This window comes from Cetorhinus maximus, chromosome 16 (genome assembly GCF_964194155.1).
Source record: "Cetorhinus maximus chromosome 16, sCetMax3.hap1.1, whole genome shotgun sequence".
In the NCBI taxonomy this organism is placed as follows: Eukaryota; Metazoa; Chordata; class Chondrichthyes; order Lamniformes; family Cetorhinidae; genus Cetorhinus; species Cetorhinus maximus.
The window spans coordinates 10,052,019-10,072,375 of NC_135894.1; the positions used below are offsets into that span (position 1 = coordinate 10,052,019).

Genomic DNA, 20,357 nt, shown 5'->3' on the forward strand with positions numbered 1-20,357 from the left:
ATTGAAGTCCCCCACCCAGAGTACATCCTATGCCCTTGTAACCCTCAGTGCTTCCTCCAAGTGCTGTTCAACATGGAGGAGCACTGATTCATCAGCTGGGAGTTGGGGTGGGGTGGTGCGGGCGATAGATGTTTGACTCAGGACCTCATAAAGTCGCATGGTATCAAGTCAATGTTAAGGACTCCCAGGACAATTCCCTCCTGATTGAATAACACTGTGGCACCACCTCTGCTGTGGCTGTCCTGTTGGTGGGACAGGACACACCCGGGATGGTGATGGTGGTGATTGTCTGTAAGGTATGATTCTGTGAGTATGACTATGTCAGGCTGTTGCTTGACTAGTCTGTGAGACAGATCTCCCAACTTTGGCACTAGCCCCCAGTTGTTAGTAAGAAGGACTTTGCAGGGTTGATAGGGCTAGGTGTGCCATTATCATTTCCGATGCCTAGGTCAATGATGGGTGGACCGTGCAGTTTGATTCCTTTTAGACTTCGTAGCAGTTTGATACAACTGAATGGTTTGCTAGGCCATTTCAGAAGGCATTTAAGAGGCAGCCACATTGCTGTGGGTATGGAGTCACATGTAGGCCAGACCAGCTAAGGACGGCAGATTGCCTGCGATTTCTTTCAATTGCTGAGGAAATGTCTATTTTTAATGGTCTGCATATTTGACAGCTATAGAATTGGCCAGGCCCCAATGAAAGCACTTGTGTGTGAATAATATATATATCTTTTTGTTTTTACCATACCCAGTTGACTCCAGGGTGAGAGGCAGTTTCATTAAAAAGGGAATGAGAAGCTGCAGAAAGTTTACACACTAGCCAAACTGGACTGCCTTGATTTGTAGTCCAAACTCCCCCATGAACTTGAGTATGGTTCCCTGAGTGACAGGAATCCTCTGGTACTTCATTTCGAAACTATTCTTCATATGAGCCTGGGTGACCTGATAACGTCAGCCTAGGAGAACAAGAAATGGATCATTAAGGTTGTGAATCTTCACATCAATAGTTTGAAAAGTATCCTAAGAATTGTTTTTCTCCAAATCTCTCATTTTGACTGTTTACTCTTGCCAAACTTGTCATCAAAGTACTGTTAGTGTCTGAAGGCAATTAATTTCAGAGGCTCTCCAGCTATTTCTACATGTAGCAAAGATGAAATCATTATAATGGCCTATTGACTGGACATTCCCCAGCTCTTCAATTGATGGAAGACCTGGAAGTAGAACAATGGGAGCAAGAACATCACCTGAGTCATCAGGGCTGAACAGAGCTTGCTAATCTTAGCCAGACGGAGGAGAGTGGTGGTGGGTGAGGATTGTTCGGGCCTCTGTTCAAGAAAGATGCGGAGAGCCCTCAGACCATCTTGGTGTGGGATGGAGGTGTAGAGGGATAGGTTGTCCATGGTGAAGAGGAGGCAGTTAGGGCCAGGGAACTGGAAATAGTTGATATGGCATGGGGCATCAGAGGAATCGTGGATGTAGGTGGAAAGAGCATGGACAAGGGGAGAGAGAATGGAGTCAAGATAGGAAGAAATCAGTTCCGTGGGACAGGAACAGACTGACACCATTCATCTAACGGGACAGTTCTGTTTGTGGATTTTGGGTAGGAGGTAGAAGCGGGCCGTCCGAGGTTGGGAGACTATCAGGTTGGAAGCTGTGGAGGGAAGATCTCCAGAGGAGTTGAGGTCAGTGACAGTCCTGGAAACAATGGCTTGATGTTCAGTGGTGGGGTCATGGTCCAGGGGGAGGTAGGAGGAAGTGACTGAGAGTTGATGCTCAGCCTCTGCGAGGTGGAGGTCAGTGCGCCAGACAACAACAGCACCACCCTTGGCGGCAGGCTCGATAACAAAGTCAGGGTTGGACCTAAGAGAACGGAGTGCAGCAAGTTCAGAAGGAGACAGGTTAGAGTAGGGTGAGAGTAGCAGAGAAATTAAGATGGCCGATGTCACAACGACAGTTCTCAATGAAAAGATCAAGAGCAGTTAAGAAGCCGGAGGGGGGATCCAGGTGGAGGGAGAATATTGGAGTTGGGTAAAAGGATCTGTTGAACAGGGAGAGGACTCCTGCCCAAAGAAGTGAGCACGGAGACGAAGGCAGCGGAAGGAGAGTTCAGCATCGTGCCGAGCCCGAAATTCATTGAGGTGATGGCGTAAGGGTGTGAAATTGAATCCTTTGCTGAGTACAAAACTTTCAGCATTAGAGAGGGGAAGGCCAGAGTGTATGATGAATACACAGCAAGGGCTGGAGTTAGAAGACGGGATGGGGTCAGAGGGACGGGAAGGGTTGGAGGGTCCTGGATGAGCGTTGGTATCAATAAATTGTTGGAGTTTGCGTTCCTTAACACCTGGAAGGAAGAGACAAAGTTTGTTGCTAAGGCATCAGATGAGATGAAGAATAAAATAAAACTGGGGGTAAGGACAGCTTTGTGATAGGATGAGTCGGTGCTGCTGGAGGGAGAGGTCGAGTATGTTCATATGGCGGTGCATGGCACTGAGTGTGGATCTCAGAATGTGACGGGAACAGCAGTCTGAGGAACGCTGTATGTCCTGGAGATACCTGTAATCCTGGGTGGATTCGAAACATGAGGGATGGAACTTCAGTAGGAATCTATGTGGGGTAAGTCAGAGACAGAGATAGTCACTGAGGAAGGAAATATGGCTGTGAAAACGAGTTTTGGTAAACACCTTGTCAAACACCAGAAGGGAAATGGAAAGCAATGAAGGTGAACAGGGTGAAAGAGACTAACAGAAATCCTGTCAAAGAGTAGAGCAGTACTTCTTCAAGATAGACATTCCTGGAAGAGAAGTGGCAGTGAATTAAACACTTAAGATAAAAGCAAAGTACTGTGGTTGCTGGAAATACGAAATAAAAACAGAAAATGCTGGAAAAACTCAGCAGGTGTCTCTCTACAGATGCTGTCAGATCTGCTGAATTTTTCCAGCATTTTCTTTCTTATTTCAGATTTCCAGCATCTGCAGTATTTTGCTTTTATCTTCACAGAATCACAGGATTGTTAGGGTGGAGAAGAAGGCCGTTCAGCCCATCATGTCTGCACCAGTTCTCTGAGCATTTTAACTTAATGCCAACTTAATGGATGTCTTACGTTTGATTCATTTGCTTTTTTCTTCTTACCCTCTACATTTCTCTCCTACTTTCTTTGTTTGCCTCCCACATTTTCTGTAACTTCTGCTCCCACCTACTGTTTGTATGACGTCTTGCTGCTTTAGTTTAAATTTCCCTTCCCAATTATCCCCATAATCTCATAACAGCATCCGTCTCACTCCCCCACTATAGTTTGAGTAGGCGGTTTCAAACGACTGGAGATAGACTTTACCTAAAATCCTGCATTCAAATTGGGTCACTCTGAATTGTTCAGGATTCTCGAGAGGTATGGTTGTATGCAAATTGACATTAGGTGAGATATGACATGATGCAGACGCACACATGGGAACCAGGAGATAATATTTAGAGAGGAATACCAAGGGGCACAGAATACTGGGACAGATAGCACTAGAACAGGGAATAATGTTAATAGGTGGGATCAAAGTAAAGGAGAAAATAATAGAGCCTAAATCAGGTTACTGTGCATGTATTTGAATGCAAGGAATGTGGTAAATAATACTGGCGAGTTAAAGTTGCAGATTGCCATGTGGAAATACATTGTTGTGGCCATAACTGAGACCTGACTCAAAGGAGGGCAGGACTGGATGTTAAATCTCTCTGGATACAAGGTGTTCAGGAAAGATAGGAAAGGAAGAAAAGTGGGAGGGGTGGTGGTATTGATAAAGGAGAACATTGCAGTGCTGAAGAAAGAGGATGTCCCGGAGGGGTCAAGGACAGAATTTATTTGGCTAGAGCTAAGGAACTAAAAAGTTGCAATTACATTGCTCGGTGTGGTCTAACATAAGAACATAAGGAATAGGAGCAGGAGTAGGCCTTTCGGCCCCTTGAACCTGCTCTGCCATTCAATAAGATCATGGCTGATCTTCTTGTGTTTTGATTTCCACACTCCCATCTAACCTTGATAACCTTTGATTCCCTTGCCTAACAAGAATCTATCTACCTCTGCCTTAAAAATATTCAATGACCCCGCCTCAATGATCTGCCTCCATCACCTTCTGAGGCAGAGACTTCCAAAGTCTCACAACCCTCTAAGAGAAAAAAAATTCTCCTCATCTCTGTCCTAAAAGAGTGACCCCTAATTTTAAAACAGTGCCCCCTAATTCTGGACTCACCCACAAGAGGAAACATCCTTTCGATGTCCACCTTGTCAAAGCCATTCAGGATCTTGTATACTTCAATCAAACCACCCCTCACTCTTCTAAACTCCAGTGGAAACAAGCCCAGTCTGTCCAACCTTTCCTCATAAGACAACCCACTCATTCCAGGTATCAATCTAGTAAATCTCATTTCAGCAATCTCCAATGCTTTTACATCCTTCCTTAAATAAGGAGACCAAAACTGCACACAGAATTCAACGTGCAGTCCCACCAATGCCCCGTATAACTGAAGCATAACATCCTTACTTTTATGTTAATCCCTCTCGTAATAAAGGATAGCATTCCATTGGCGATAGTCTAAAGGCCACCAACTAGTGGGAGGGACGTAGAGGAACAAATTTGAAAAGAAATTACTGAAAGGTGCAAAAATGATAGACTACTTATAATGGAGGACCTTAATTATCCAAATATAGATTGGGATAGCAGTAATGTAAGGGGAAGAAAGGAGCACGAGTTCCTAGAGTGTGTTCAGAAAAATTTTCAACAGCAGTATGCGTCCATTCCAATCAGGAAGGAAGCACTGCTAGACCTGGTTCTTGGAAATGAGGTGGGCCAAGCAGTTCAAGTGTCAGTAAGCAAACATTTATGGGACAATAATCACTGTATTTTAGGCTGACTATGGAAAAGGACAAAGAATAGTCCAGAGTAAGAAAAATTAACTGGGAGAAAGCCAACTTCAATGGGGTAAGAAGAGATCTGGGCTGAATAAATTGGAGTCAAAGGTAGCAGTAGGAATGTTATCTGAACAATGGGCTACCTTTAAAGAAGAAATGATTCAGGTACAGTCAAGGTAGTTTCCCACAAAAGGGAAAGGTAGGGCAAACAAATCCAGGGCTCTCTGTATGACAAAGGAGATATAAACTCAGATGAAGAAGAATAAGTGTGCTTATGACAGGTGTCAGGTAGAAAATATAATTGAACACCAAGCTGAATATGGAAGTTCAGAGGAGAGGTGAAGAAGCAAATATTAGAAGCAAAGAGAGCGTTTGAGAAGAGATTGGTAGCTAACAAAAAAGGGAATCCCAAAGTCTTCTATAGGCATATAAATAGTAAAAGGGTGGTAAATGGAGGAGTAGGGCTGATTAGGGACCAAAGAGGCACTTTACACATGAGGCAGAGGGATAGCTGAGCTACTAAATGAATACTTTCCATCTGTCTTTACAAAAGAAGAAGATTCTATCGAGGCCATGATAAAGGATGAGGTAATTCAGACACTACATGGGTCTAGAATTGAAAAGGAGGAGATATTGGATAGGTTACCTGTACTTTTATTTTATTCATTCACGGGATGTGGGCTTCGCTGGCTGGGCCAGCATTTATTGCCCATCCCTAGTTGCCCTTGAAAAGGTGGTGGTGAGCTGCCTTCTTGAACCACTGCAGTCCATGTGGTGTAGGTACACCCACAGTGCTGTTAGGGAGGGAGTTCCAGGATTTTGACCCAGCGATAGTGAAGGGACAGTGATATATTTCCAAGTCAGGATGGTGAGTGACTTGGAGGGGAACTTCCAGGTGGTGGTGTTCCCATCTACCTGCTGCCCTTGCTCTTCTAGATGGTAGTGGTTGTGGGTTTGGAAGGTGCTGTCTAAGGAGCCTTGGTGAATCCCTATACTTAAAAGTTGATAAGGCACTAGGACCAGATGAGATGCATCCAAGGATACTGAGGGAATTAAGAGTGGAAATTTCAGGGGCACTGGTCATAATTTTTCGCTCTTCCTTAAATTTAGGGGTAGTCCCAGAGGACTGGAGAATTACAAATGTTATATCCTTTTTAGAACAAGGGCTAACAATAAGCCCAGCAACTACAGACCAGTCAGTTTAACTTGGATGGTGGAGAAACTTTATGAAACAATAACTTGGGACAAAATTAATAGTCACCTGGACAAATGTGTATTAATTAAGGAAAGCCAATGTGGATTTCTTAAGGAAATGTCATACTTAACTAACTTGCTAGAGTTTTTCGAAGAGGTAACAGAGAGGGTTGATGAGGCCAATGCTGTTAATGTGGTGTACATGGACTTCCAAAAGGCTTGATACAGTGCTGCACAACAGACTTGTGAGAAAAGTTATAGCTCATGGAATAAAAGGGGCAGAAGCAACATGAATGCAAAATTGACTGAGCAACACAGAGTAGTGGTTAATGGATGTTTTTTGTGTTGGAGAGATGTTTGTCATGGAATCCCCCCTAGGGGTCAGTGTTGGGACCTTTGCTTTTCCTGATATATATTAATGACCCATACCTTGGTGTACAGAGCACAATTTCAATGCTTGTGGATCATAAAAAACTTGGAAGTATTGTGAACTGTGAGGAGGATGGTGTTCAAAAGGACATAGACAAGCTGGTGGAATGGGCGGGCAGGTGACAGATGAAGTTCAATGCAGAGAAGCGTGAAGTGATTCATTTTGGTAGGAGGAACATGGAGAGACAATATAAAATAAGGGTGCAACTCTGAAGGAGGTGCAGGAGCAGTAAGACTTGGGGTCTATATTTGCATAAATCATTTAAGGTGTTGGGGCAGGTTGAGAGAGCAGCTCATAAAGCATGAATATCCTGGGCTTTATTAATAGGGACATAGAGTACAAGAGCAAGGAGGTTATGTTGAATTTGTGCAAGTCACTAGTTTGACCTCAGCTAGAGTAGTGCACCTGGTTCTGGGCGCCACATCTTAGGGAAAATGTAAAGGCATTGGAGAAATTGCAGAAATGATTCATGAGAATGGTTCCAGGGATGAGAAACTTCAGTTATGAAGATAGATTGAAGAAGTTGGCACTGTTTTCCTTGGAGAAAAGAAGGTCAAGAGGAGATTTGATAGAGATATTCAAAATCATGAATGATCTGAACAGAGTAGGTGGAGAGGAACTGTTTCTACTCCTGAAAAGATCCAGGATGAGAGGGCACAGGTTTAAATTAATTAGTAAAAGAAGCAAAAGTGATATGAGGAGAAACTTTTTTTACGCAGCGAGTGGTTAGGATTTGGAATGCATTGCCTAAGAGCGTAGTGAAGGCAGGTTCAATTGAAGCATTCGCAGGGGAATTAGACTGCTACCTGAAAAGGAAGAGTGGGCAGGGTTGTGGGGAGAAGGTGGGGGAATGGCACCAGGTGAGCTGCTCATTTGGAGAGCCGGTAACAATCCTGTGATATTAAAATATTTGACATAAACAGTAAAGCAATCAAAAAATATGTGAATAGTACAGCTTGATTGTAGTTCTTGCGTATAGTAAGACTATTGTCTGATTCAGAGGCTTGTGGGTTCAAGCACTATTCCAGGACTGTAGCACATGTTCTATGTTAATGCTACAACGTGGCACTGGGGAAGTGCTCCATCATTAGATGTGCCACTCTTTGGATGAGATGAGCTCCACCAATTTCAGCCGTTTTCCTTTGTGCTAGTTACAATTCTAATCAATGGAGAATTTTCCTCTGATTCCCATTGACTTCAACTGTTTACCCTGCTTAATGTCAGCTTCGACTTCTGCAATAGTTATGACTTTGTACACTACTAAAAACCCATTAAACCTTATTAACAGAGGATAACTTTTATGTGGGATTTCCAACAGCGATGTGACAACATAAAAGGAGAACTTTTTGCCAATTCAGTGATTTCTACTTGATTGCAGTCTGGAGGTACTTAACAGTGCAATCTCTGGAGAAGCATGGATTTCTGGATTTAACTGCAAATGCTGCTCAGTTTCACAGGAATAATGACATTGGCAATTTTGCTGTCATTATTAGCTCAAAATTTAGGACATCATGCTCAAGTCCTGGATTGGGATTATGATCATATGACCTTTCATCTCAGAAACCAAGAGTGCTACCCATTGAGCTAAAGGCTAAGTGCCAAATTACATTCTTGTTCATTACCTTTGCCATTGAATATGGGTAATGCTAATAGTTTCCTCCCTGTTTGTTAGTCAGTAAACAATATATCTCAAAAACTAATTGACTGATTTCAACGAAAATTGGTACATATGATCCAAGGAAGAACTAGATTATTTTTGGTGAAAATCTGGATCCTGGAGTTTTTTTTAAAAGTACCGTTAAAACTTGGAGATAGGGTGAACTGAGATTTTTGTTGTGGGCTGTTTTATTTGGAATTGTGGACTATCTCAACTGCTCTGGTGGAATTTATCACGGCTGTCAAAATGTAAGCAGAGTTTTCAGAGCAGGTTGTTGGATGTGATTGGCCTGAAGCCTCCTCAGTGAGATGGAAGCTCTTAATAAAAACATCCCTTTTTCAGCTTTGTAGTTACAGAGCATCAACCAGGCAGGGAAAAGCCTCCGGCGAGAGCTGCATAATAGTAATGTTGTTGAGTTATCGCAGCGTGGTGGAGGTACGTGCCCTCTTGAGTTGCTGAATAATTAATTTAGGCCAGTATTTGCTGGTTGAGTTGCTTCAACCTAGAAAAAATTTCGTTAGATTATATCACAAAATATGAACATCAAATTTGTTGGAATCCTGGTTCCTAAGCATTGAACACACTTCTATGCATTGTCAGTAATAACATACAATTACCAATTACCAGTTTATTGCACGTCATTTGTAGTTCCTCTATATTTTAACTTGATGGTAAATTATTAAGCCATCCAATTGGAGGTACATTGAAATTATTAAAATTTATTAAATTAAAATGAAGCAATGCAGATGGCATTATTTATGATGGTAATAGGTGGGCTAGAAGAGATCCATAATGGATCCTTCATTGCGCTTGGCATAACTCAGTTTCTGTGAAGAGAAATTAGGTAGAGATTCACTGGCCTGGATTTGTTTCTGTCACACTGTCTTATATTAGATTGTTCAACAATGAAAACAATTGGAAGATTAGGTGGTGAAGCCTGTCTCTGCATTCCCTCCCCTACCTCGATTCCTCACTGCTGTCCCCTTCACTCACCACGCTCCTGATCCTGCCAACTGCCAGTAGAAGAACAGTAATATTTCCTGGTACAGTGACAGAATGCATGTTGTTGCCTTTTTTTCTGGAAAGAGGTTCCAATTGTGAGTGCCTTTCTCATCCCTCAGGTCTAATTCACTTACTGATTTTGACCTCATCTAAGGCTTAAAGCAATTCAAATTATAGATACCCGGAACTCCTCTGCAATTTTAAGTGGCTTCTTGCTCTCCTGGTGGTGCAGCTGCCATCTGCTGCAGTACTACTGGACTTTTTGTGCCTGGCAGCAGTGGGTTCTCTCCTGAGGAACCTGCCCTGTATTGGTCCTGAGTCCTGAGCCAGGAAGATGGGGCGGAGTCACAACAGATCAGTGGGAGCTTCACGGCAAATCTCCTCTAGTGGCAGAAGGGAAATCCCACCCTGTATATTCTATCACTGCCCCACTATGCTGCCCTGAGTTTTCCAGGAGTTTCTAAAATGGAGCAGGTGCAGGCCCAGTAACATTGAAGATGAGGTACTCTATTTAGGCTTTAGGCTCTTCTGGTTGCTAATTTCCATAAATACACACAATCATTTGATGTCAGCAACCAGGAGAACAGTCTAGGCCTTTTGGGCATGCAGCTACATCCTCCTTTGCCTCCCAATCTCAGATCAAGTCCTTTCAGGATGCAGGCCTCCAGTAGGCCATGAAAACTTGAGTGGACACTTCCCCTCTGTGGAACAGTGCACCTCTGGTATATTATACCTGTTGAGCATTCACTGGGACCCTGAGAGGAAAATCTACTCCCTCACCTGCCTGAAGTGAGACTTTATTTGTAGTTTGCGCAGTACAGAAACTGAAGCTCGCGATCCTTGTAATAAGCCATAATCATAGAAGATTACTGAAAGGCATGGATCATCATTGTTAATGTAATAATGCACTAAAATGTCAAAAACGCAGGAAACAGTCAAAGCCAAAATAATGACTTGGAAGAGCTAAACTACAGAGCAACAAGAAAAAGATGTCAACTGATTGGTAATGAAGTAAGTGGTGTAGAGTATATGATCTGGTAAATTGCACGTGAATGTGGTAGGATTGGGCTTATGGGCAGAATGGACTTTTCTTTTGGTGTGTTTCTTAAGAGTTTTTGTCTCCTGGGGATTGCAACCTTTACTAAAGAAATAGGGGTGCAAAATACTTTATACTCAGTGGTAAGAGCGCCTGAGTGTAAAAAAGCTTATTAATTAATTCTTAAAAATTGTTGTAACCATCATTTTTCTGTAATTTCACATTGAAGAGAATTATTATTAACTTGACTATTATTTTTAAAATGCATTTTTCTGTTTTTAATTTTTTTTAACGCAATCAGTAAGTGACAATGCTGGGTAACGGTTAGGACAGTTATTAGACCTGTTGATGGGACAGAGCTGAATTTCTATATACAGCTGAAGCTGCATTGGTATGGTTTGATGATTTAAGTCACGACAGGATTATTTCAACGCTGTTATGCCTCTGAATTTGATAGGTCTTCCAAACCAGTACTTGCAGTCATGTTAGAAGCACTCACAACTTAAACAAAAGTTTTCAAACAAAGAATCGTATTAAAAACATCAACAGAAATGATATTGCATATAATAACCAGTAACAATTACTCTCCAAGCTAAAGCTAGGATTGTTAACAGGGTTATTAACAATGCAATTTACTTCATAGAGTATTATCATTTTTAAATGCATTCTTTCATAATGCTTTCAACATAGACAATCCTTGATGGCTTTACATAGTTTATCTGCAGTCCTTATGTGCATATTTAACACACGCCACATTTGAGTTAATTTTGTATGTTGAGGACACGTGTGGTGAATTCCTAAATAAAAATTTACTTTTTTTTTTAAACTTACAATCTTTTCAAGCAGCAGTATTTGTAAAGTGACTGGAAAGAAATAGGACCAGCATGTGAGACAGTAGGACAGTTGAGATAAATGCCTAGGGTAACTGTCCCTTATGGTAAAGTGCTCCATATGCTGCTGACCCACTTGTGGGTGTCTAGGCTGGGTGTTAACATTGATTCCTAGGCCATCATTTAGGTTCCTGTAGCACAATATATCAGCCCTTGGGAAGATAAACAAAGTTACAATTGACCCTTCACAGTATATCAGGTAAATAAAAATAGTACAGCTGATAAATTGTTATTGAACTCTTTTGGTTTTATCATATTTGTGTAAAACATACTTTAACTATTCATGTATTTTTATAGAGTGGCACTATTTTTACCTCATGTTTAAACAATAAGCTTACACTTCAAAAACTTGCCCATCTTTTATAAAATTAGCAGCACTGTCTGTTTATATCTCTCCATGCTCAATTCCACAACTATTTCTCTTGACTGACCTTTAACAGGGGCCTTAAGATTCCTTAATTTGCTATCAGATGCTTTATGTTAGGAGCAAAACTGAGAACAGTCAAACATCCCTAGAAATGCTAACCTTTTGATCTTGGGTTAAAAACCCTCTGCCACAATGTTAATGAAGAATATTTTTTATCTAGTTGAATACAAACAATTCAAAATTCTGTGAAACAAAGTCTTGTTGTCTTTGAAAATAAGATTCATATTTTGACATAATATTTATCTAATAAACATATTTTTGCAATGCATTGTGGTCACCTTCATAACTTGTCCAATGTATAAATTTTCCAATTATATTCACAATAGATTGTTTGAAATGACCAGAAATTAACTATTTATACTCCTGCCACAGTGCCGCATAACATTGTCTGATTTCACTGCGGTCAGTGCAGTCTCACGATCCTGTTCTTTCTGAACAGGTCCCAGTTTTGTTAAAGAGAGTGCACAGACAACATTTATTATGTGTGTTTCAGTAGTATATAATAAAGGAGATAAGAGATGACTGCAGAAAGTACTGCTTTATGTTCCTCATTTCCAACATTGTGGCTGGGATTTTCCTGCGCCGTTGTGGTGGGACCTGCTGTGGGAGTTTTGGCGGCCCAGCCAAAGGCCTATTGATTTTCGGTGGGACTGGATGATCCCGGTGGTGGGCAAGGCTGGAAAATCCCGCATTTTGTGCTGTTCACACTATCCATAGACAATTTTGAGTAAAACTGCAATATTACAAGCTTTGAATAATTCATTGTACTTGTTCACATCATATTGAGTATAGTGGATAATATTCATTATTAAAATGTAAGAGGCTCATGCATGTTTCAAATGCTAATTAACCAGCCATTAATGTACCAAATACTCATGCAATATGGAAAGGCCATCTGATTGATGTTTCTTATATATGAGACTGAAGCTTTGCTGATATGTGTACTGCAGTTAAAAATAGCTTGCGTTCTGGAGTTGCATTTATTAGTTCTGTGCCCCATATTCCAGCACACAACTTGCTGGGGGTTTCTATAACCATAGGTTATAAACTGTTCCAATTTTTTTTACTTTTCTTTTCAAAGTGGTTTATGTTAGTGTCCTACCTTTTTCAGTCTTCTGCCTGATGTGACTTATTTGTTTATTTAGTTTGGAGATCTCTGACCACCCCCCCCACCCTCCGCCCCCCGCCCCCTCACCTTTCCCCACCTCCCCCTCCGCACCCCCTCACCTTCCCCCACCTCCCCCTCCGCACCCCCCCACCCCCCGCCTCACCTTCCCCCACCTCCCCCTCCGCCACCCCCCTCTCCTTCCCCCACCTCCCCCTCCGCCCCCCCCTCACCTTCCCCCACCTCCCCCTCCGCCCCCCCTCACCTTCCCCCACCTCCCCCTCCGCTCCCCCCTCACCTTCCCCCACCTCCCCCTCCGCCCCCTGATGTGAGATCGGTGCAGGCTTGGAGGGCCGAAGGGCCTGTTCCTGTGCTGTACTTTTCTTTGTTCTTTGTTCTTTATCACCAACAGGACAAATTATTTCAATGAGCACAAAAAAAGGAGTGGGCCTTCTCTTTGAGCTAATTAATAAAAGATTTGCCTGATGTAAAACTGCACTATAAAGGTCAGGAAGGCCTCAGGTTCAGCTATCCATCTGGGCAGTTTATTTTTACCTAAGGCCATGATGCCAGTGGGGTATTTCTGTCACCGAGGCATCTAACCTGTACTTTCACTGCTCTAACCTGTCAGCAATCAGAAACGGAAACCCAGTCAGAACTCCCACCCCCATCACCTCCCCCCCCGCCCCCTCACCTTCCCCCACCCCCATCACCTCCCCCTCCACCTCCTCACCTTCCCCCACCTCCCCCTCACCTTCCCCCACCTCCCCCCCGCCCCCTCACCTTCCCCTCCACCCCCTCACCTTCCCCCACCTCTCCCTCCGCACCCCCGCCCCCTCACCTTCCCCCACCTCCCCCCCGCCCCCCGCCCCTCCGCCCCCTCACCTTCCCCTCCACCCCCTCACCTTCCCCCACCTCTCCCTCCGCACCCCCCGCCCCCTCACCTTCCCCCACCTCCCCCTCCACCCCCTCACCTTCCCCACCTCCCCCCCGCCCCCGCCCCTCCACCTTCCCCTCCACCCCCTCACCCCCCCATCACCTCCCCCTCCGCCCCCCGCCCCCTCACCTTCCCCCACCTCCCCCTCCGCCCCCTCACCTTCCCCCACCTCCCCCTCCACCCCCCGCCCCCTCAACTTCCCCCACCTCCCCCTCCACCCCTGCCCCTCACCTTCCCCCACCTCCCCCTCTGCCCCCTCACCTTCCCCCACTTCCCCTCCGCCCCCTCACCTTCCCCACCTCCCCCTCCACCCCCTCACCTTCCCCCACCTCACTGCTCCTGAATTTTCCTTTCCCCTTGTTTTCCTTAAGGTAGTTCATCATTTGGAGCCACAATTCTCTGGGTGCTGGCCACACTCCTGTAACTCTACCCATCTATATCTGTGAGATGAAAGAGTGAGCATCACAAGGGAAAAATGGGTGTAGCAACTGAACTCAATTCTCTGCTCATGTGTACTCGCCAGTGGGGGGGAAGGTGGGGGAAGGTGAGGGGGAGGAGGGGGGAGGTGGGGGAAGGTGAGGGGGCGGGGAGGGCGGAGGGGGAGGTGGGGGAAGGTGAGGGGGCAGGGGGGTGGAGGGGGAGGTGGGGGAAGGTGAGGGGGCGGGGGACGGAGGGGGAGGTGGGAGAAGCTGAGGGGGCGGCTGGGCGGAGGGGGAGGTGAGGGAAGATGAGGGGGGCGGAGAGGGAGGCGGGGGGGCAGAGAGGGAGGTGGGGGAAGGTGAGGGAGCGGGGGGGCGGAGCGGGAGGATAGAAAGGAAATCAAATGGATCAATAAGCAATATGGATAGAAGTAAGAAAAAGTGCACCACGTACCTGGGTAGAAATTTGTCTTGGTCAGTGGTGCTAAACGAGCGATGCCACATCGATCGCCCAATATACTCCCCATCTGATGTTCAGCACCATCAGAGTTAATATAATCCGTCACCTATTCTATGCTGCCTGTTTCGCACTGTTACAAAAGACAAATTTCTACCACCCGTTTGTTTGGAATGTCTGGTTATGTTTCCTCACTTATCAAAGAATGTCATCATGGCATCTCCCTTATGTACTTTCACTGCTCCAACTTGTATTGCAACATTGTCCTTGCATTTCACAGGTCCTCCAGTAAACGTTACATGCAATATTTTTATCAACAGTTTCGGCTCTGTCACGGAGACCACAATGGTAAGTGCTGATGGCCACGGTCAAATAACTTGATGTCTTTTACGGTAGCAGCTTGTCAATTTTCTTTCTTTTGTTTTATCATTCAAATTGCAGGTCCTCCTGTTAATGTTACATGCAACATATTTATCAACAGCTTTGGTTCAATAGCAGAAACTACAATGGTGAGTGGGACTGAACATTGAGGCCATCTTGTAATATATTGCTTAGTTTGTCAGCCTACCGCCAAGGCCTTCACCAACCAGGTGATCAGATCCAAGTCAAATTTCTTGCATCAGCTGCTATTTCCTAATCTGTGAATCATTGTGTGCCCAACCACAGCGCCAACTATTAGAGTTAATACTAGCAGGAAACATTTAAAAAATAAACTAAAATCCCCATTATAGTCTTTGTAAAATGCAGCATTTGCATTGTGGAAAAAAGTAAGGTGTGTAGGCTATTCTATTGAAAAATGCTTTGGGCTAGTGACATTTTGCACTTGTTAAAAATACATAATCCCAGAATTTCATCAACTGTGCAACCAGCAAATTTAACGCTGACATTTTCTGAGCACCTCAACAGCTGAAAAGCCAAAAAAAAAGCTGCCATAAGTCAAGCAGAAATCAGCACAAACTATAGGAATCAGAGGAAAATGCAGAACTTATACCACATCCTTTTTTAAAATTCCGCTTTGTGTATGGAATTTAAAGTTGGAAGTTATCAAACCACCCTTTATGTTTGCTAAGCACAGCATGTTTAAGAAAATGCCATTTCAGTTTTCCTAAAATTATTCTGATGCTGTAAAGTGCTCAAGATACAGAAAATACGGCATAGATCTCATTGAGGAGAAATTTTTAAAAATCTCCAGAAAATACACTTCTGAGCTGTCATACCTACAGGAAACTCACACAATCTGGTCTTTTGTTTTGGGGGTGGTTGGTTGGGGGTATGGGAGGATGCTATATTAATGAATGCAAAGGGATTTAGTCATTTGGTAGCTGTACAGAACTTGAGTACTGCTGAAAAAAGAGACATGTCTAAGCTTTTTGTCTTGCACTCATCAGGACACTTGCAAGAATATTAGTATTAGGGGGAAACAACAATTTATACTGTATGTGAAGAGAGTGCTGATTGGTTGGCAAGTGTCATTGCCATGGAGAATGCACCGTTGATGGTGACTGAAAAGTCACCAGTATGAATTGTTGTTTTCACCCTAATACTAGTACACTTGCAGGTGTAAGAGCACAAGATGAAAAGCTTAGACATGTCTCTTTTTTCAGCAGCAAAGGGATTTGAGGTCTTGCAGAATCAGTGTTGAGATTCAAGAAATTTAGCATTGAGTAGGAACAATTATTTAGGACCCAATATCCTTGGTGTTTTGCACAAAAAATAAGCACGTGCTTACGCTGTTGTTTTGGTGAAAGATTTCAGGAAATTCTGCCCATTATTGTAAAGGTGCACGTGCTTCTGAGGCCCTGAAATCATCCTTTCTGAAGATTAATATATGAGCACTTAACTTGTATGCACACTAATCTCCCACACAGCATAATTTTGCTAATTAAATTCTTTTGTGCAATATTTTAATGGAGGTGCTTTATTTTAAATAGATTAACACCTCCCTTAAAATCACAGGCCTAGGGATTCCATGGCAACGCATTAAGCAGCGATATGTTAATCTTCGGGGAATGTAAACTCAAATCCTGAGGAGACTGGGTTTTAGAAGGGGAGCAAACTGTTGCTGTAACTTAGCTTCTTGACTTTTATATACAGCAACGGTTCAAGAGGCAGTCGCATCACTGACCAAGGGCAACTAGGAATGAATAATAACTGTCAGCTTTGTTCACGATGCCCACAGCCCTAGAATGAATTTTTAAAATTCTAAAACTATTAACTGTATTGAGGTAAGCATTTAGTCATTTGGTAGCTGTACAGAACTTGAGTATTGCCAGAAAAAAGAGACAGGTCTAAGCTTTCCAACTTGCACTCATCAGGACACTTGCACGAATACTAGTATTAGGGGGAAACAACAATTTATACTGTATGCATTTTCCAATCACCAAAGTTTATGTACAAACACTTACCAAGCTCATACTTCATTAATTGTGCTAATTTTAAGCATTTATTCCAAAATAAATGAGATAATACCAGTCTAAAGGTAAAACACAAAGGAATGTACCATGATTGTCTTAAATACTTGTACCTAAATTTCACACAAAGGAAAATAGACCCTGATATGTCAAATAATTATTGTCATGTATTCCAAAGAAGGTCACGTTTGCTAAGACAGAGCTATACCTGAAAATTCCACAGATTTTAAATTTGCTGATAAAACAATTTATTTTTGGCATTAGGCTTAAAATGAAATGCTCTGCTCCATAAATAATATTTCACCTGCTGACCAGGGAATCAGACAAGGATATCAACAATATCAACTAGTAATTCTCAAGTCTTACAGAGCAGTTGTACTGCACATTGTTCATTGCTAGAAAATAATTTCAGCCTCACAGCAATACAAAGTGCACAGCACTAAAGTGGCAGCCTCAGTTTAATGGAAATTGAGTTAATGGAAGACTATTTACTTTACTCGTCAAAAACAGCCCCCTGTGTTAAGCACATTGAAGGTACTAACTCAAGGCCCTGCTCTGAATTCTGCTGTCATAATGTTGTGCAGCGGTAGCACAACAAAGTGAGGCTTTAGTACTTAAATATGTTAAATTAGCAGATAATATGATTTTACTGATTTTGAATTGAGGAGTAGGCTATACAATCAATTTTTCTTGCCCTAAAATGGTATGTTACTGTCATAATCACAGATGTTTCTCCCACCTACTCCTGCCTCAAATGAGCTGCTGAGGAGAATGAATATGTTTGCAAGCCCCTGACACCATCTTGTGTGGTCAGAAAAGCTTTGTTTGCTTATGAGCAAGCCCAGCATGTTTAAATCCCACGCTGGCTTTGGTTAACAGCGATGAGGGACGGCGAACTTAAAACAATTGACCCTGATATTTGGCTTGTAGGTAGTAGTGCTCTCCACGTAATGTCCCTGCTCCCAAGCTACGACCCATCATGTTCCTACCACTTTCTCTCGGGCATTCAGTATGACTAGACCCAAAGAATTGCCGGGAATAAAAAAAACAGCTGATTTTCTCCAGGAAATGCTGACATGCAGAAGGTGCCACAGAAATGCTGATTGTCTCCATAAAACATGGATGGCTGGCAATTATGGATTTGTGCAATGGCTGAAGATAATAGCAGAGTTATTTCACACTCTTAGAATATTGATGGAACACTCCTTCACTGCCAGGACAAAATCAATTATAATCATTTGTCTTTCAATGCTGTGGCAGAGTTCACTTCCATAAATGGCGGATGGATCATGTGGTACCTGGGAAACTCTGCCTTAACCCTTAAATTACAAGATGGCTCTCAATGGATGTCTGTGCACGGATGCTAGCTATGTACCAGATACCTTTTTGCTGCGCGCTAACTGCTTTCGAAAACACTTGAACAATTCATCCATTGAAAGCCTCGTGCACAGAGGCTGCAATATTTAACTTGATGGCCGTCAAAAACTAATTGGGTTGAAGTTATTGTTTTCGTGATGCTTTTACTTGCTGCATGTCATTTTCTAATGTGGTTGGTTTTCAATGGGCAGTTACAGTGCATTATTGCAGAATGGTGAAATTGAGAAGTCCAGTCCCATTATATGTGCCAACATGAATATTTGTTGTAAAACGTGATTGCAAAAAAAAAAAATATCTTAAATCCGGAAAGTAAATTTTCATCCACTCCTTTTTAATTAAATATAAAAGCAGGTTATTAAATATCCCAGATGAATGAGAAGTTCAAACGTTGTCATTTTACCTCACTAATGTGATCAGACTATTTGACAATTTTAACCCTTATGACTCTTTAAGCAACATGGCTGCTTCTAATGACAAGAGACAGTCACATAGTGTAAATGATTCACACTTACGCCATTAGAGGCAGCCAGGCAGTGTCATTAATCCATTTCAATGTCATGAGAGGGGTTTAAACAAGGAGCTACCGTTTCCATTGCATGTGGGTCAGTAACCAAAGGACACAGATTTAAGGTAATTGACAAAAGAATTGGAGGGAGATGAGTTTTTTAAATGCAGCGAGTTGTTAAAAATGGAATGCACTTCATGAAAGTGTGGCAGATGCCGATTCACTAGTAACTTTTTAAGAGGGTTTTGGATGAATACTTGAAGGTCAAAGAAATTAAGTGTTACGGGGAAAAAAGAGTGAGGTTAAGCGAACAGCTCTTTCAAAGAATATGCACAATAGGATAACGATGTTATAACTCTGTGGTCAAAATAACCCACACCAATACCGTCTAAGGCAAACACATGAATTAAGTCATCCACACTAATGTCAGCTCTATAATGGATGAGCACTATGCCCACTTGTTTTGTGCATAAGGCAGCTTGAAAAAGTGCGAATCAGGGTCCTACTGTGGTCAGGGCAGCTCAATTGCAATTTTCAGGTCTAAATGGGTGGATTATGCATTGTGCCTGCTTACAATCTGTGAACTGCTGTAGGGCACACTTTTGGCACTTGGTGGAATTTCAATGGAGCCCAAATCCAGATAATGGAACAGATTTTAAGGTCAGCAGCAAAGCAATATTGCCCTCGAAAATAGTCGCCCACAAAGATCCAGTGAACTCTGTGGTGTGAATTTCCCTTTTCCCAACAGCAGGTTAAATTTGCCACTAAGTCAAGGAGATCTCCAGGCCTGCAGCAGCAGTGATGTCAACAAGCGGGGTAAACAGTCACTTTAAAATATTCTCACAGGCAGCAGACCAGGAAACAAAAAGCACCTAAAGCCAGTGTCAAGAGTAGTTTTTATGAACATAATTAAATATATACAAAGTCATGGGAGCATCAGGGCCGAAGAGGCCATTCGGTGCATCATGGCTGTACTCATCCTAATTCTGCCACTGGAACCATCTATGATAATCCTATTTGTCTACTTTATAAAATTTTCTTTTTTCAAATATTCATCTAATTTTCTTTTCAGTGCTGCCACTGACATCTTCAATAGGCACTTGTGGCAATGCATTTCAATTTCTGCTAGACCTTTGTGTGAAAATACATCTTCAAACCTCTGCCATTATGCTTCCAATACAAACCCCGATTTCTTTGTCTCTTTGTTCCTGATGCATCAATGAATTGGAAATAATCCTCCACTATTTAGTCTCTCTAACCCTTTCAAAATGGTGAACACTTCCATTAGATGCCCCCATAATCTTCATTGTTCCTGTGAATCAAGCCCTAGTTGTTTCATGATGCCTGTAATATAGCCTCGCTTCTCTGATATCAGCCTGAACCAAATAAATAATGTTTCTTTTTCTAGGGTTTTAATTACTTTTTATCATGGATATTCACGAAAACATCAAGAGGAAATAAAAGGAGGGGTTTTGGCAGTATTGATCAAAGAAATTATTGCAGCTCTGGAAAGGATGATGCAGTTTAAGGGTCAAAGACAATCTATTTGTTTAGAACCAAGAACAATAGAGGAGCTATCACACTACTGGGTGTATACTATAGACCACCACCCTGTGGAAA

General features: G+C 42.6%; 1 protein-coding gene and 1 long non-coding RNA gene across 2 annotated transcripts in view; one reads left to right on the top strand and one right to left on the bottom strand.

Annotated features, from left to right (window-relative positions):
* The window catches only part of LOC144691340 (uncharacterized), a 378,016-nt gene that overhangs the window by 330,992 nt on the left and 26,667 nt on the right, over positions 1–20,357 (bottom strand). The gene's annotated exons all lie outside the window — the stretch shown is intronic.
* Positions 1–20,357, top strand: part of glra2 (glycine receptor, alpha 2) — a 224,434-nt gene that overhangs the window by 56,952 nt on the left and 147,125 nt on the right. The window contains exon 3 of the mRNA XM_078559347.1: positions 14,886–14,953. Coding sequence (XP_078415473.1) covers positions 14,886–14,953 — 68 coding nt within the window. The remainder of the gene's footprint in view (positions 1–14,885; positions 14,954–20,357) is intronic.